Source organism: Lissotriton helveticus, chromosome 6, assembly GCF_964261635.1.
Source record: "Lissotriton helveticus chromosome 6, aLisHel1.1, whole genome shotgun sequence".
In the NCBI taxonomy this organism is placed as follows: domain Eukaryota; kingdom Metazoa; phylum Chordata; class Amphibia; order Caudata; family Salamandridae; genus Lissotriton; species Lissotriton helveticus.
The window spans coordinates 1,399,835,564-1,399,851,527 of record NC_136067.1 but is presented as its reverse complement, the minus strand read 5'-3'; the positions used below and the strand labels follow the sequence as shown (position 1 = coordinate 1,399,851,527).

Genomic DNA, 15,964 nt, shown 5'->3' with positions numbered 1-15,964 from the left:
TCAGAAATGTAGCAAAACCAGATACCCACCACAGTCTAATGAAGATGAGAGAAAGGGACAATGTGGTGTCTGCTAAGAACACATGCACCCAACAATATTGCTCCATTTTTCACAGTAGTTGATAGAATGTTTACCTTTGAGAGTGATCCAGTACTGTTTCCACTTCCTGCGTGTCACCAGCTCCAGTTTCTTCTCTTTCTGCAGGGTGACCAGAGGCTTGAAGAAGAGCCACCCCGCCTTGCGCACAACCCCTTGCTCCTTCTCGTAGAGCAAATCTAGTTGCTCCAGGGAGCTGAGCGAGTCGCTGCTGGACTCTTCCGTTTCAGGTAGAGCGGCTGGGTTCTCCATATTGGACTTATCAGTCTCCAGTTCCCGCATAAAACTCTCATAAATGTTTTGGCGCACTGCATCACTGCTGATTGCATTCGAGGACTCACTTCGCTGGGGAAAGATCTGTCCAGAACCAGGAGACCACTGGAAGCTCGAAGACTGCACCGGAGAGCCAGAGTCTGCTGTGAGGCCATCGATTCCACTGTCAAAGCAGTCACCCATGTCTTTGCTTTTCAACTCCTGTGTGAAATAGAAATTGCAAATCCTATAATTAGCCTATGTGTTTAAGGAAATTACTTTATTACCTTTTGGGCTTGCCTTCTTGCTTCTTCTTTGAGCTTTCTCATTAAGTATACACCACAGACGTCATGCACAGAAACAATAAGCACAATGAAACTGTGGGAAAACACAAAGTCGGATATGATCATCAAATTGTTCAGACATGCAGTAACTCAGTGAACTCAACATTTGCTATATTGATTTGTGTGTAACCTGCATGTCTAATACAAGATCCAAGCACGCATGCATGAATTCTCCTATGCTAAGGCTGTTTGTTTTTTCTTTGGCACACGTGATGCTGTACTTTATGATTGGCGGTTATATATAGTCCACCTTGGGTTTCGTACTAGACTATACAACACATTTACAGATCAAATTCTGACATTCGGGGTGTCCCTCTAGTTCCCGTTCATCTTTTCAGCGCTAAAACAAGACTAATTCCGTTCAGCCTTTTTTCATCTTTGAAGCCCATAGTCCCTTAAATTAATGTATTAGTCTCTCATCATGTTGACCTAAATAAAACACAATATTCCGGAAAAAAACTATTACTTCGCTACAATGATATATAAACACACCTGTTGGAAGAGCTAACACGACTGGCAAACCAAATGAACACCTGTTGTTCAAAGACTAAGATCAAAGGTAAAGGTAAAGTCAATCAGTCGATCGGTTTCAGGGGGGATATCTTGACTGACATAGTTACTTTGGAGACAGGACACACAAAGACATTACTGGCAGCAGTTTACACTACGTTGTCGGGGCAAACTGGAACAGGTCAAAAGCAACGGGGGTATACCCAAATGACCCTTATATACCCGGGCATCGAACGTAATTATAAGCAAAACAGGTGGTATAAAGAAATAAATACAAAGCAGTTATTCTGTAGAGTACATTTAATTTACCCTCACCACACTTATTATTCACAGTGAATATATCAAACAGAGTTATATCCTACATGGACAATAGCACCTAATCAATGAAAAAACACAAAAGATGACATATATCACACCATTCTGTACATGAACAAGAACAACATGTAAATATAACAAAATAACCATACAAATAAATCTTTATTAGTGTCTTCCATACAAGTCTGGACAGACCACTAGGAGGTAGTCCAGGTGACACACTTCAAAGTTAGTCAACTGATCCAATATATTCTAGTGTGACACCCTATAGTTTTGAAGCATCACTATAGTTCTATTGACTCCTCCTTATCAGTGTCGTCAAACTGGAAAGCAGAGGCTGCCAATTGGGGCAATCATTCTACAATAGCTTTTCACTAGCCTAGCATCTGTTTGGGATACCATAGTTAATAGTTAATTTTATTTTTTAACTTGTAAATTATAGAAAATAGTAGCAGTATGCGCACATGAGAACAACTAAGCGGCTTTCTGTACACACTCCGGTGCATATTATCAAGACAGGAGATAAAATTATCGCCGCTTTATCGGCAGAAAACTGCATATAAAGTGGCTATAATGGACTTGATAATATGCTTTATGGAATTCCAATCGAAGCCCATATTAGATGTGAAGACATCTAACATGGGTTTCGATTGGAATTCCATAGAGCATATTATCAAGCCCATTATCGCTGCTTTAAGCTGCGATAATTTTATCTACTGTCTTGATAATTTGCCCCTCTCTCTTTTTCTCTCTCTCCTTTTCTCTCATCCAGTTTCATCCTCTCTCTCTTTCTCACTGTACCACCATTTTTTCTTGGTCTCTTCCACTGACTTTTTTTCTTGGACTCTTCCATTTTCTCTGCCTCTTTCCCTGCCTTGGCCCACTTCTTTGCACCTCTCACTACCTCCTCTTCCATACTTTCTTCTCTTTCCACCCCATTTTTCCCCTCCCCTTTCTTTCGCTCTCCTCAAACATTTGAACCGTGTTCATTGACTATCTTTGCCCGCAGATTATCTGCCAATGAGGACCCCTTCACAGGTTTGGTGTAGCAATAGTCCTCTAAGCTACTAAATTGACTCAGCTTGGTCAACGCTCAACTGAAAAAGTTCTTCGTTTACTCAAGACCTGCACTGAAAGTATGTCATTGAAAGTGGTTGTTGCTACTCAACAGAAGTAAAAATGCTCCCACTGTGAACACCCTATGGGTCTTTGCAATAATCCTGCCAGGCACAACCCTCAATTCTATTCAATCTGGAATAGTTACTTCCATCAGGGGGGCCTCACCTTTCGTCTGTATATGGCTCCCTACACTTACAGTTGTACCATAGACACACCATCAGCCTTCTCCATTCACCTTCGCCTTTCAACTCTCCAAGGTAAAGGGATTCCAGGAGAACTAGTTGTGAAAATTAATTTATTAGCCACCAAAATCTGTATTCTTTTATTTTGCAGGTCTTTTCATTCAATTTTTATTTTTAAACAGCCCCCAACAAACTCAACATATATCACAGCAAAGCCAATAAGTCGTGTTCTGGCTTATGTTGCACTTCTCTGTCATTCTCTACAAGTGTTGCTGTACTGTTTCACATAAATAACCCAATGCCCATTCGTTCCACGAGTTGCTCTCTTCCACCACCAACATCCTGACCCATACTTGCCTGAGGAGCTTAAGTGAGTCACAAGCACAGAGGAATGGAAATAGTGTCTGGTGCCCCGACTCTCAGAGCTGTAAAACTTCCCCCCTCAAAACTGCTTCACCACACAATGAGTCAATTTCAACTGAGTAACAAATGTTTGTTAAGGGTTATACAATCATAAGGAGCATGGAAAATATGAGTGAAGGCAGGCAAAGGATGATTCTTAGTCTGATTGGGTTTTTTTATTGTTTGGTTTTGACGCTTCTTTGAACACAAGTAAGCACTGTGGCCGTTTGCCTGTGCTCCATGAGCACTGACCTATTTAAATACATTTTTCTATGTCACACCATTTTAATACGTGCATTAAGACTGTGCTACAAGCAAGGGAAACAGCCTTTACAACAAGCCGACACGTGTTTCATTGTAGAAAAGCAATGTTCTACATTGCTTTTCTACAATGAAACACGTGTCGGCTGGCTGTTTGTAATCTATGCCTGATGACCAAATAAAACAGAAAGAAAAAAAGAATAGACTCCATCGTTGGATTGGTTCCATCACTTCTTAAATATGTATCGACATGATGTGTTATTTAACATGAGTGTGCAGGACTTTTGTCATTTCATGATTGTGTGGTTGTTCTACACTGATTGAGGTTTTTTTTAGGGTCTCCCCTTCCTGACAGCACCATCCTTACTTTGAACTAATAATAACGTCAATACTGCTTGAGCGCAATCACTTCGTGTTCATTAAAACCGGTATCTACCGAAGCCTTTACAACAAGGTTTTTACCTCGTTATGCCTTTAACACGCTTTTTTAGCACACATTTTTACCACGCGCATGTCTTTACAACGCATGCCTTTATGTATTTAACCCCTTCGGTGCTGATGACGTCTCCCGGTCGTCATCAGTTACGGTGGGCGTGTGCTGATGACGGCAGGGAGCCGTCATGACCACGCCCGCGGTCAGAATGTGCCGCACAGGCGCAGAATTCCGGCCGCAGCCAGGGGGTTAAGGTAAGTTGAGAGGTGTGGGGGGTCTTCCCCCACAATGACATTGTTTTTGTACATAAAAACAATGTGTGGTAATGGCATGCGTTGTAAAAGCATATCCGTGGTAAAAAAACATGCGTGGTAAAAAATGCATGGTCAGGGCATGCAATGTATTGACCTGTGTTGTACCGTCGTACAACCCACAAGTAGTGATCACAAATAATGGGTTTTGTGATCACGACTAAGACAAATTATAAAAGTGCATTTTTTGTGTCCACATCCACCTATATTGGTTGCACTTTTGGAGTACGGCATGGTTTATTCTCTCTTTGCCTCCAGATAAAAGTGGAAATCAGTGTACTTCTGATCTACTAACTGCGCAGCTGTAAACCACATTTATATAAATATATACAGATGTAGTTTAGGTGATGCGGGCAGATCCCTAGTTTCCTGACCTGACATCACACTAGAACTATTTCAAATGAGAGAGTGTTTACAGCCTGCACAATCAGATCACTACAACTATTTACGATTGGGAGGCTTACTCGAGAGCGGCAGGGACAAATAAGCTCTATAGCAGGCTGTATAGAGGGACTAGGATGCTGACATGACAATCCAGCCTGAAATACTAAGGGAAGATTGTGGAGGATGCTGGGGCAGTCAACCCGTGACTGTATCACAACAGGATTTAATGGAAACCTGGAAGAGGTTTATTGTGAGGTTCACAGAGTTACAAGGTCACTAAACGAGCTGTGAGAAAGAAGTGCAAAGTATATAAAGAAAGGTCCAAAGCAAACAATATTGCGCAGGTAAAGGCAAGGACAGCAAAAAAAGGGGGGGAAACACCAGACTCAGGCCTGGATCGGATGTAGAGCTGTTGGCTCTGCGGACAGCTGAAGCACCGTGCCCTGCTCTCACTGCTCCTGGACACCAGAAGAAGCTGCAAAGGCTCCCCCAGCTTTCCTCTCACCTGCTTATCTCCCCATCGTATTCCTATCCCCAATTCCAGAACAAAGGACTGAAATTTAGCCCCCACATGCGGTTACCACCTACTCCAAGTAGGTGCCAAAGGGATGCAAATTTGGGACATTATTTTTGCTGGGCTGGGAAAAAACAATGATGTGGACCTGGTATTCCTGGGTCCGTACATTATTCCCCATTTCAGGGGAAATCACTCGTAGTCCCTAGATTAAGGTGGGGGATACCGGCCGGGAGCCAAAGATGCCAGCTTCCGATATCCCCACAAATAAATACAGGGAACCCGTAATAAGGATCAATGTTTTGCACATGGATCACTACTACTAAATGCAAAATACAGAACAGACATAAAAGGGCAACATTTTGCACAGCTCTGAAAGTGCACCTCCACTCTGCACTAGCTGGCACTCCTTCATCAGCTCAAATAACACCCATTCATAAAGGGTCATTCATAATACAGTTGTGAGGGTCTGAAACTTTCTGAGAACCCAGGTCCTTTCTGTTAGTAGAACCGTTCTTGGACAGGGAGGACCTGGACTGGCTTTTCAGGCTGGACTGTTCCCATTGGGCACAGGATCAAGACTGATTTGCATATGGCTGGGTTCAAACTGTAATGGCATGGTGAGCAAAAAAACCATGAATTTCGGCCTAGATCTCTGTACTGGGGTGAATGTATGACATTGTTCTGCATTCTGTCCATCAATTGTTCTTTTTGCATTAGTCACCCTGAGTGGGACGGGTATGCCCAGACGTGGGTCCCGTGCTGTCCATGCCACTGGAGTCAAGCTATCCTGGTTGATGAGGGCTGAAAGTCCAAAACCGGTCCTAGGATGCTTGTTTCCAGTCCAGGGAGGACCTGGCCTGGCAGTTCGGGCTGGACTGTTCCCATTGGGTGCAGGTTCAAGACTGATTTGCATATGGCTGGGTCTAAACTGGAATGGCATGGTGAGCAAAAAAATGATGGATTAAGGCCCAGATCTCTGTACTGGGGTGAATGTACGACATTGTTCTGCATTCTGTCCATCAATTGTTGTTTTTGGATTGAGAGTTAAGGCTTGAGATTCTCTGTTGGTGCAAAGACTGAATGAAATGAAGAGGACTGGTCACGTACCTTGGATCCAACAGCACATCTCAAACCTCTTTGCTGAGAATAATAATTGTTGAACAGAGGTAACTAGGAGCTATCACCAGTGTGTAATAACAATAAGAGAATAAGACAACAAGAAACCGACTACCTATGTGGTACCTTTGTGGCTGATGGTGTAAAATGGTCAAAAACAGACACTGCAAGATATCCCAGAGGAGCAACAATTCCAACAAAACAAACCAGCCCTCTGGAGGTGGACTATCAGCTGACAAAAAGTAGGAAATTATAGTTCCTGCTTGTGAGCATGGAGGAGCATCTCTGCTCACTCTAGGACTCTCTGTATTTACCCTAGACCTCCCTCTCCTCAGGCCTTTCCTTGATCCTCTATTGTTTCTCATTCCGTGAGGACTCACCTTGGAGACACTTTACTCTGATCAGTAAATGCTCTGGACATCTCACACGAACTTCAATCCACTTTCCACAGGTGAACTCTAGAAACCTGCATTTTAATTCAATATACTTTTTCCCTTTGTGGCTTTTAACAGTTACATGGTTCTATCATTTTCCACTAAATGTAACTTTTACCTTAGGCTAAGGACAATGTAATAACAGTACTGGCATTGTGAGATAACGCAATCATCAGTCACCTTAATGCAAGGTTCACAAAGGCAACATGGTCTTCCATGTTAAACGGCTGATGCCGAAGTACTGCCAGCTGGTACCGAGTTCATGCTCACTGCCTTACATAATATAGCAGGCAAATTTGTATAGTGCACTTTAACCCCATTAAGAGGTCTCTTAGGGCTGGTGTCAGCCCTAAGAGACTTCTTAGTGGGGTTAAGTACACCGAGTCTGGTAACAAATGCTTATTGTTACCAGACTCGGTGTACTCAATTCAAACTCATTTTATCGAACTCAGAATGATATATGGCTGAGTGAACTCGCTGGGACTTGAACTTAAGCCCATGGGGTCAAACGTGGATCAATGGCGTGGATGTCTCACTTCACTGAGCATCCAGGACACCGTCAGTGCGTATCACAGAATATCCTCCAAAGCGAGAAAAAAGTCTCCAGCTATGTTTTCCCTAGACTAAGTCTTATAGCAAATCTGTCAAGTTTAAATGCAGTTTCCAAATAGTAGTCAGACACAATGAAAATCCCAAAGTCTGCTAGAAAATACTCTTTTTCTTTTTAAAAACTGAGTAGAGTGATGTAGAGTGGAATGGCGCAGAGTGGAGTACAGTTGCACAGAGTGGAGTAAAGTGGCACGGAGTGGCATAGAGGAAGTTGCATAGAGTGAATGTAGCAGAGTGGATAGAGTATTGTAGAGTGGAGTGTCAGAGTGGAGAGCGTGTCATGTCATAGAGTGGAGTGTAATGTTGTAGAGTGGCCTAGAATACAGTGATGAACAGTAGACTGGCGTAGAGTGCAGTGTCTTAGAGCGCATGGTGCATACGTTTTGGGATGAGTTGTGCAGAATGCATTGGCAAAGAGTGCATTGACGTAGAGAGCAGTTGTTCAGAGTAGAGTGCAGTGTCATAGAGTGCAATTGGCATAGAGTGGACTGGCAGAGAGTACAGTGGCGTAGACTGGAGTGATGCAGATTAGAGTGGCATAGAATGTGGAGAAGTACAGTGATTTTGCATAGAGTGCAGTAGAGTGGCTTACAACGCAGTGCAGAGTGGCGGAGAGTGCAGTGATGCAGAGTAGAGTATTGTAGAAGCAGTGGTGTATAGAAGAGTGCAGTAGCATAGGAGGCTTTGATGTAAAGTAGAGTGGTGTAGAGTGGCATAGAGAGCAGAGTCATAGAGTACAGTGGTACAGTAAAGAAAAGAGTGGCACAGAGTACAGTGGTACAGAGTAGATTGGTGTAGGTTGCAGTGGCATAGAATGCATTTGATTTGAGTAAAGTGATGTATAGTGCAGGGGTGTAGAGTGCAGTGGTTAAAGTGGCATGGAGTGCAGTGGCATAGTGTAGAGTGGTGCAGAGTAGAGTAGAGTGACGTGGAGTGGAGTGGAGTGGTGTCGTGTAGATTGAAGTGGCATAAAGTGGAATGACGCACAGTGGCGTAGAGTGCAGGTCCTAGAGTGCAGTGGGGGAGAGTAGACTTTTTCAGAGTAGAGTGAAATAGCACGATAGAGTTGAGTGGTGCAGTGTAAAGGGCAGTGGCATAGAGTGCAATGGCTTAGAGTAGAGTGGCATACAGTGCAGTACTGCAAAGTAGAATAGAGTGGCGTAAAGTGTTGTGGAGTGTTGTGGTGGGTGTAGAGTGTCGTATAGTGGAAGGGTGTAGAGTAGAGTGTTGTAAGGTGCAGTAGTATATAGTGTCATAGAGTGGAGTGACATAGAGTGGAATGGAGTGGCATAGAGTGGAGTACAGTAACATGGAGTGGTGTAGAAGTAGTTCTGTAGATTGGCATATAGTGGAGTAGATTGTCATAGAGTGCAGTAGTGAGGAATAGCATAGACTGGAGCAGAGTGTTGTAGAGTGTAGTGGCATAGAGTGTCATAGTGCAGTGGCTTGGATTGGGGTAGTGGAGTAGAATGGAGCAGTGTGTAATAGAACAGAGTAGAGTAAAGTGGCACAGAGTCGCATAGAGGGAGTTACACTGAGTGGAGTGTTGTAGGGTGGAGTGGCATAGAGTGGAGAGAGTTTTGTAGAGTGGAGGAGAGTGTTACAGAGTGGAGTGTTTTGGGTAGCTGTTGCACCTTACAAATTAAAATTAACATAACATAACAATGGCGTGGAGTGTTGTAAAGTGGAATAGAGTAGCCTAGAGTACTATGATGCAGAATAGAGTGGCGATGCAGAGCTGAGTGGCGTAGAGTGCAGTGGTGCAGAGTGCATTGGTATTGAGTAGAGTTGTGTAGAGTACATTGGCATAGAGTGCATCAATGTATGTAGAGAGCAGGCATTCAGAGTAGAGTGCAGTAGCGTGGAGAGCAATGGTGCAGAGCAGCTTAGAGTGGATTGGCATAGAGTGCAGTGGCTTGGAGGGATGCAGAGTTGAGTGGCACAGTGTGGTGATTTACATTGCATAGGCGTATAGTGCAGTAGATTGGCGCAGTGTAGCATAGAGTGCTGTGTAGAGTGGCATAGAGTTCAATGGCGGAGAGTGCAGTGTTTCAGAATGGCATAGAAACAGTGGTTCGTAGTAGTGTGCAGTGGCATAGAATGCTGTGATGTAGAGTAGAGTGGTGTAGAGTAGAATGGTGTGGCGTAGAGTAGAGTGGCATAGAGAGCAGTGGCGTAAAGTACAGTGGTAAAGTGAAGAATAGAGCGGCATAGAGTGCAGTTGTGCAGAGTAGATTTGCGTACGTTGCAGTGGCATAGAGTACATTGGTTTTGAGTAAAGTGATGCAGAGTGCAGTGGTGTAGAGTACAATGGTTAGAGTGGTATAAAGTGCAGTGACGTGGTGTAGGGTGTGCAGAGTAGAGTGGCCTAGAGTGGAGTGTAGATTGCAGTGACAGAGTAGAGTGGGGTAGAGTGGCATAGAGGGAGTTGAACAGAGTGGAGCAGTGTTCTAGAGTGGAGTAGCATGGAGTGAAGAGAGTGTCGTAAAGTGGAGGAGAGTGTCATATAGAGTGGCGTTTAATGTCGTAGAGTGGAGTGTTGTAAAGTGGAGTATAGTGGCCTAGATTATAGTGATGCAGAGCAGATTGACGTGGAGTGGAGTGGCATAGAGTGCAGTGGTGTACAGTGCATTGGTTTTGAGGAAAGTTGTGTAGAGTGCATTGGCATAGAGTGCATCGACGTGGAGTGCAGTTGTTCAGAGAAGAGTGCAGTGGCAGAGTGTAATGGTATAGAATAGATTAGACTGGCATAGAGTGCAGTGGCGTAGAGTGGAGTGATACAAACTAGAGTGGCGTAGAGTGTGGTGGCGTACAGTGCTTTGGCATAGAGTGCAGCAGAGTGGCAGTAGAGTGGAATAGAGTGCAGAGGAGAGTGGCGTAGAGTTCAGTGGTGGAGAATGCAGTGTTGCAGAGTAGAGTGTTGTAGAAGCAGTGGTGTATAGTAGAGTTCAGTTGTGTAGAATGCAGTGATGTAGAGTAGAGTGGCATAGAGAGCAGTGGTGTAATGTACAGTGGTACAGTGAAGAATAGAGTGGCAATGAGTGCAGAGGTGCCTTGTAGATTGGCACAAGTTGCAGTGGCGTAGAGTGCATTGGTTACTATTTTATGTGAAGTGATGTAGAGTGCAGTGGTGTAGAATACAGTGGTTAAAGTGGCATGGAGTGCAGTGGCATAGTGTAGAGAGGTGCAGAGTAGTGCACTGCAAATCGCAGTGGCGTAGAGTAGAATGGCGTAGAGTGCAATGGCGCAGAGTGGAGTAGAGTGGCGTAGAGTGCAGTGCAGTGCATAGAGTGCAGTGGGGTAGAGCAGATTGTTTCAGAGTAGAGTGAAGTAGTGCACAACAGAGTTGAGTGGTGAGGGTACAGTGCAGTGGCACAGAGTACAGTGGCGTAGAGTGAGCGGTGCACAGTAGATTAGATTGGTGTCGAATGCACTGGTGTAGAATTCAAGTGGTACAGAGTAGAGTGCATTGGCTTAGAGTGCAGTCGTTTAGAATGCAGTGTTACAGAGTGGAGTGGTGTAGCATGGACTGGTGCAGAGTAGAGCAGAGCAACCTAGACTGGAGTGGTGTGCAGTGGTGGGGGGTAGAAGGGCGTAGAGTGCATTGACGTAGAACAGAGTGGAGTAGAGTGGGGTGGCTCAGAGAGGAGTGGCATAGAGTGTAGTAGCGCAGAGAGGAGTGGCACAGAGTAGAGCGCAGTGGTGAGTGGTGCAGAGTAGGACAGAGTGGGGTGAAGTGGAGTATGCATGCTGTGGTAGCACAGTGCCATTACAGACAACACTTCTTCAATTGAAATGGTCATTACATTTGCACAGACCTATAGTATTACTGAGGACAAACGATAATGTGTGGAAATGTCATCACGTATGATCGTATTAAAATATTTGTTTACACCACACTTATGAATTACCAAAAAATGTGCTTCATTTGTGCTTTCCAAATTCTGATATCCTCTTAAATATCTGCACAGTTAATTTACAGAAATTTACATTTTGTGTCCTAGAATAAATATCATTCTATAGCCTTCCTCCAGCACAACCCTAGTAGCCAGCATTATTGTCACATACATCCTCTCACTTTGAAGCCAGATAAAGATAGGCAAACACCAAGCTCCCTCTGAAGACAGAGCCCGACATATTACCTCTGTCTTTGAATGCACAGAAAATGTGACAAGATGAGAACAAGATTTAAAGTCCTGGTTACAGAAATCGAACACTGGTGGAAGAAGACTGCAAATAGTGTATGGGCCACGGGAGGGACGAGCTCAACCCAGACAGCCTAAAACAAATAAAGCCATTTTACAAAAAAAAAAAAAAATAAAGCCAGCAAAAGAAATAAAAACAAGCAAATGTGAGTAACAAATGACAAAGCTAAATGGCAAGTTATTGGGTGGAATTTATTCCAGGTGAAGCTTACTGAATGTCCCCAAGATATCCTTAGCAAACCAGACAGCTGCTCTGTCTGGTAGACTTCGATCTAAAAAACAGAAGTTAGAGACCCCGAGTGCTCTGTTGTTTTGTGTCTCTTTGTATACAAAATCTATTATTTTCTGGCAAAAAAACTGAACTTGTCAGAAAAAGTCTGAATGAAAATAAAAGCATACTACCAAGCTGCTTGCTTGGTAGTACGGTTTCCTTTTTGGGGCACTTCCTAGTGCTAAAGAGTGAAAACGCGCAGTAAAGTTTACTGAGTAAACATCAACTAATTGCAAAGTCGTCCGTCACCCAATTATGTTTTCTCGAAAATGTACTAAATAAGTCGTTGCTGCTTATGAACCCACTTGACAAAGCAAGAGCAAATGGGCAAGAACAAAACCCTTTCAATGTGGCACCATAAACACTCTGAATCAGGAGAAGCATTACCACGCGTAACGTTTACTACGATTCACTTACCACGCAAATGTCTTTTCAACGCGGGTGCATTCCACGACCGTCTTTACCACGCAAGTTTCATTCCTTCCAGTCTTCGTTCCTTCGTCCTGCGTGTACGTCATTAACTTAAAGGTCAAATAAAAAAGGGGGCTTGGGGGGCCCCCCCCCCCAAAAAAGTGGATTTTAAAAAATAAAGAAGAAAACTTAAATAAAAAACGCAAGAGCCTCCCTAACGACGTGGCGTGTACGTCATTATAGAAGTCCTTTATCAATTTTGCAAGACGTGTTTTGACGCTTGTGTCCGTGGTTGGTGGAAGTAAGGGCTGCTGGTGAAAGGCGTGGAGAAGTCAGATAAGAATCTAATCTTTATACTTAAAGAAGTATTATTTAAGCGCATTTTAAATTAAATGCAATTTTAAATGTAAGGGAATCTGTTGTTTTTGATTGATATATACATCGATCTTTTGATTAGTTCTAGAGTTTTGACTATTTTTTTAGCCTATCACTATCATTATGTACATTTCTAAGGGACGTTAGATGTTTTGTAACGTAATTTTTGCGGTGTATAATCCTGCGTTCTCAAATGCTGTGTGGTAAAGACACATGCGAAGTAAAATTCGCGTGGTAATGCCATGCGTGGTACTTGTTAGCGTTGTATAATCATATAATCCTGAATCAGAGAGAAATAACTTCTCGTGACACCAACATGAAATAGAAGAAACATTTTCCACTGTCTGGCAATAGTTGAATAAAATATCTTCCTCCAAATCGTAATGAAATCAGTATTGGGTGACGTCCTAGCATACACACTTAATGGATTTGTTTGTCTTTGAAGAAGAGGCTCGGCCTTGGCTAACTTATAAAACTACAATGCACGTGCCCTTTGACCCCACGCCCCCTTTGATGATAGGTCATGTGCCTCTGCTGTGGCAAAGGTCACATAGCTCCAATCCCCTGACGCCCTTGCCACATGCCGCATGGTCCATGCATCAAAGTGCTGAATTCAAAACACACATTTGGGCCTTCAAAGCGCCCCTCTCACCTGAGAGACAGATTGTCTCCGCTTCTTTTATTTTCAGTTTCCCTTCCTCGAATACAGAACAGGTTTTGTTTTCCAGTCCCATGGTTCACTTTCAGGTATGCGCCCAAAGCAAACTCTTCTTGAGGAAACAACACTGCACAGGGGACTTGTCCTGACCTTGGGTTATGTGGCCCCCTAATTAACAAACCACACGTTGGGTTTCTAAAAGGCAGCCGAGGTTTCCCGAAGCGACGAGGCAAGCGCAGATTATGGGATCAAAATCTATGTTGGACTGATGTGGAAAATATACCGGGTCTTAATAGGAATGGCAGATGGCAAAACTGTGCAAAACACTGCTTTTATTATTTCTGTGAGTACAACTTCTCCCAGCGAGCGAGCTGTAGGCTTGCTTATGGCACAATGTTTTCTTGATAGGTACTCCTTGTGTGTGTTGTGCATATGGGACAAGCGGGGCGAGTTAAAAGGATGAGGGGCTCCAAGCTTGCAGGTGAACGTGTTGTAGGTGCAGCTGACACCTTATTTGTACAAAAAAATATATATGTTTGCACACAAGATCTGCCGTAAAAAGTGAGTCCTGCTGCCACAGGCGAGCTGCAACGCGGCAGTGACGTTAGGTCAGTCTCCCTAAGTCTGTGGCCCCCTCTTGGGGTGCTAAGAACTGGGCAGGCTAGCACGGATTCCAAGAGTCATGTGGGGGAAGAGGATTGTGTCACCCACGATTCCTATGTGAAACAAGCTTTAGCTCTTAGAAAGGAATGCCTTGAGGTGGGAGCTAAGCATGTACAAAGATCCCATTGCCATGGAACATCATACTGCCATAGTCACGGCAAGACCTGAATACACAGCCAAGGCCTCAATACAACAATGCTATCTATCTGAATCTGCCAGGCAAAATCATAAAAACACCAGTGCAAAATGCCTGAGCTCAACTTGTCACTGGAGCAAGACATCATGACTGCATTATCCCACTCTTAACCTCATGCGCGCTAAGCGCTTTACCGCCGTGCGCTGAGTTTTTCTAAAACCCGCGGTTCATGACGAGCTCAGCTCATCATGAGCGTACGAGGCGTAACTCATGACGAGCTGAGCTCGCCATGAGCATCGAAGGGGTTAAAAGACATAAGTGGCTGACAGTTATCGAAAGAGTACTACTCAAGGCCTGGGGAAGTGGCTCATAATGTAGTTTATAACTCATCTCCGCCAGCCTTGGATGCCAGATTGCGGGTCCATGTCCGTCAAAGCTCTTTGCATTCTACAAGTCCGTTCCTGTTAGACTTGTCGAAGTCTAAATCTGTCCCCCTCGGAGATAGGACCGTTTCCACTGCAGCCGCTAAAGAGTCGGACAAGGCACCCTTGGTGGAAAATCAATTCTCTGCCCTTAGGCTTTGCCTTTCAAAATACAAACCAACAAAACAGCTTTTTAATCAATGAAGATGACTTTATTGTATTTATCTGATTGAGTTCAGGTTGTGGTATTGTCTTCGTCAGCACTCCATCCACTATGCAGTTATGGATGGGTGGAAACAAGGGCAGCAGCCATGCACAGAGGTGTTCCTTTGACCCTGGGCTGATGTCTAGGAAAGGCTAATAGTTCACCATGGAGTCCCTAGAACAAGAGCTTCTGTGCTGTACTCCAAGCAAGAGGCACTGCATCACATGAGCGCTATTAGCGCATCGAGAAAGTTTTTTAGTTCTTCTAACTTTTCCCACATTCCATGTGTGCTACGCCATATAGCATATATAACAACTTTCAAAGTCAACTTCTTCCTTGGCTTTCAATTGCCAATTAAACTTAATGTCTTCTGTGGCTAGCAACTGCCATTTATCATACTCCAGATGTAGGATAACACCCCTTGGGCTACAATGATCATGTCTCCACCTATGTTCATAATAAGCCTATTGAAAGACCATCTTGTCATGCCGATCCTTATATCATTACTACGGAAGGATGAATTCCAGTAATATTGCCACTTTGGGTATCTGACACATCAGTCCTGTATTGCGCATTGCTTTCCCGAGGATGGCATCATTCTACAAGACAAGACTCTCCTTTAAATTAACTACAAGATGTCTCATCTTACTTTATGACCTCTCCCATTGGCGGATCAACTGTTGCCCAGTAGTTATTGCTAAATGATCAAGTTTTTTCAGATCGACTACTACAGCAAAGCAGTCTAGAACTATTGCCGAGCAATATGCCTCTGCCACGACATTCCCAATACGAATGATCCAATTTTCACCCACAATCATGGATACACAAAGTTTTTCAGGATCAGTTTGAACAACGAAACGGTTTGGTGTTATTGTGGGAGCGACGTGTGATCTCTGGACACGTTGCAAATGTGTGATGGTACATGCTAACCTGGTATCACAAAACACGTTCTCAGAGAAACACCACTGGGTTTAAGCAGGGTTCCTCGAGTAGTCATGTATTCGGACGATAGAGTGGCCTCTACTAGCATACCATAATGGCCCTGGCTACTCTCACAGACGGCAAGAGAACGAGGCAGAAACGCGAACTCCAAGTTCAGAAGAACATATCCAGTTTACCAACGGAGCTACGCTGACATATGCCCGTTCATGAATATTTTAAAAACTTTTAAGATATACATACAGACCAACAAGAAGAGTGGAAGTGTCTCCAAATATCTACAGGGAAGTGGAGAGGTTCCCTATACTTCAGCTATATATCAGTGAAGAGGAAGAACTCCACCCTTTGTAAGAAGCCACGAACCGAGGTGGTAGATCAAACAAACACCCACGGG

The 15,964-nt window shown here is 43.9% G+C and overlaps 1 protein-coding gene across 3 annotated transcripts in view; it reads right to left on the bottom strand.

The window, feature by feature from the left end:
* The window catches only part of TIAM2 (TIAM Rac1 associated GEF 2), a 340,543-nt gene that overhangs the window by 264,408 nt on the left and 60,171 nt on the right, over positions 1-15,964 (bottom strand). For all 3 annotated transcript variants that reach the window (XM_078649180.1, XM_078649181.1, XM_078649182.1), the window contains exon 4: positions 135-570. In XM_078649180.1, the coding sequence (XP_078505306.1) occupies positions 135-570 (436 nt within the window). The remainder of the gene's footprint in view (positions 1-134; positions 571-15,964) is intronic.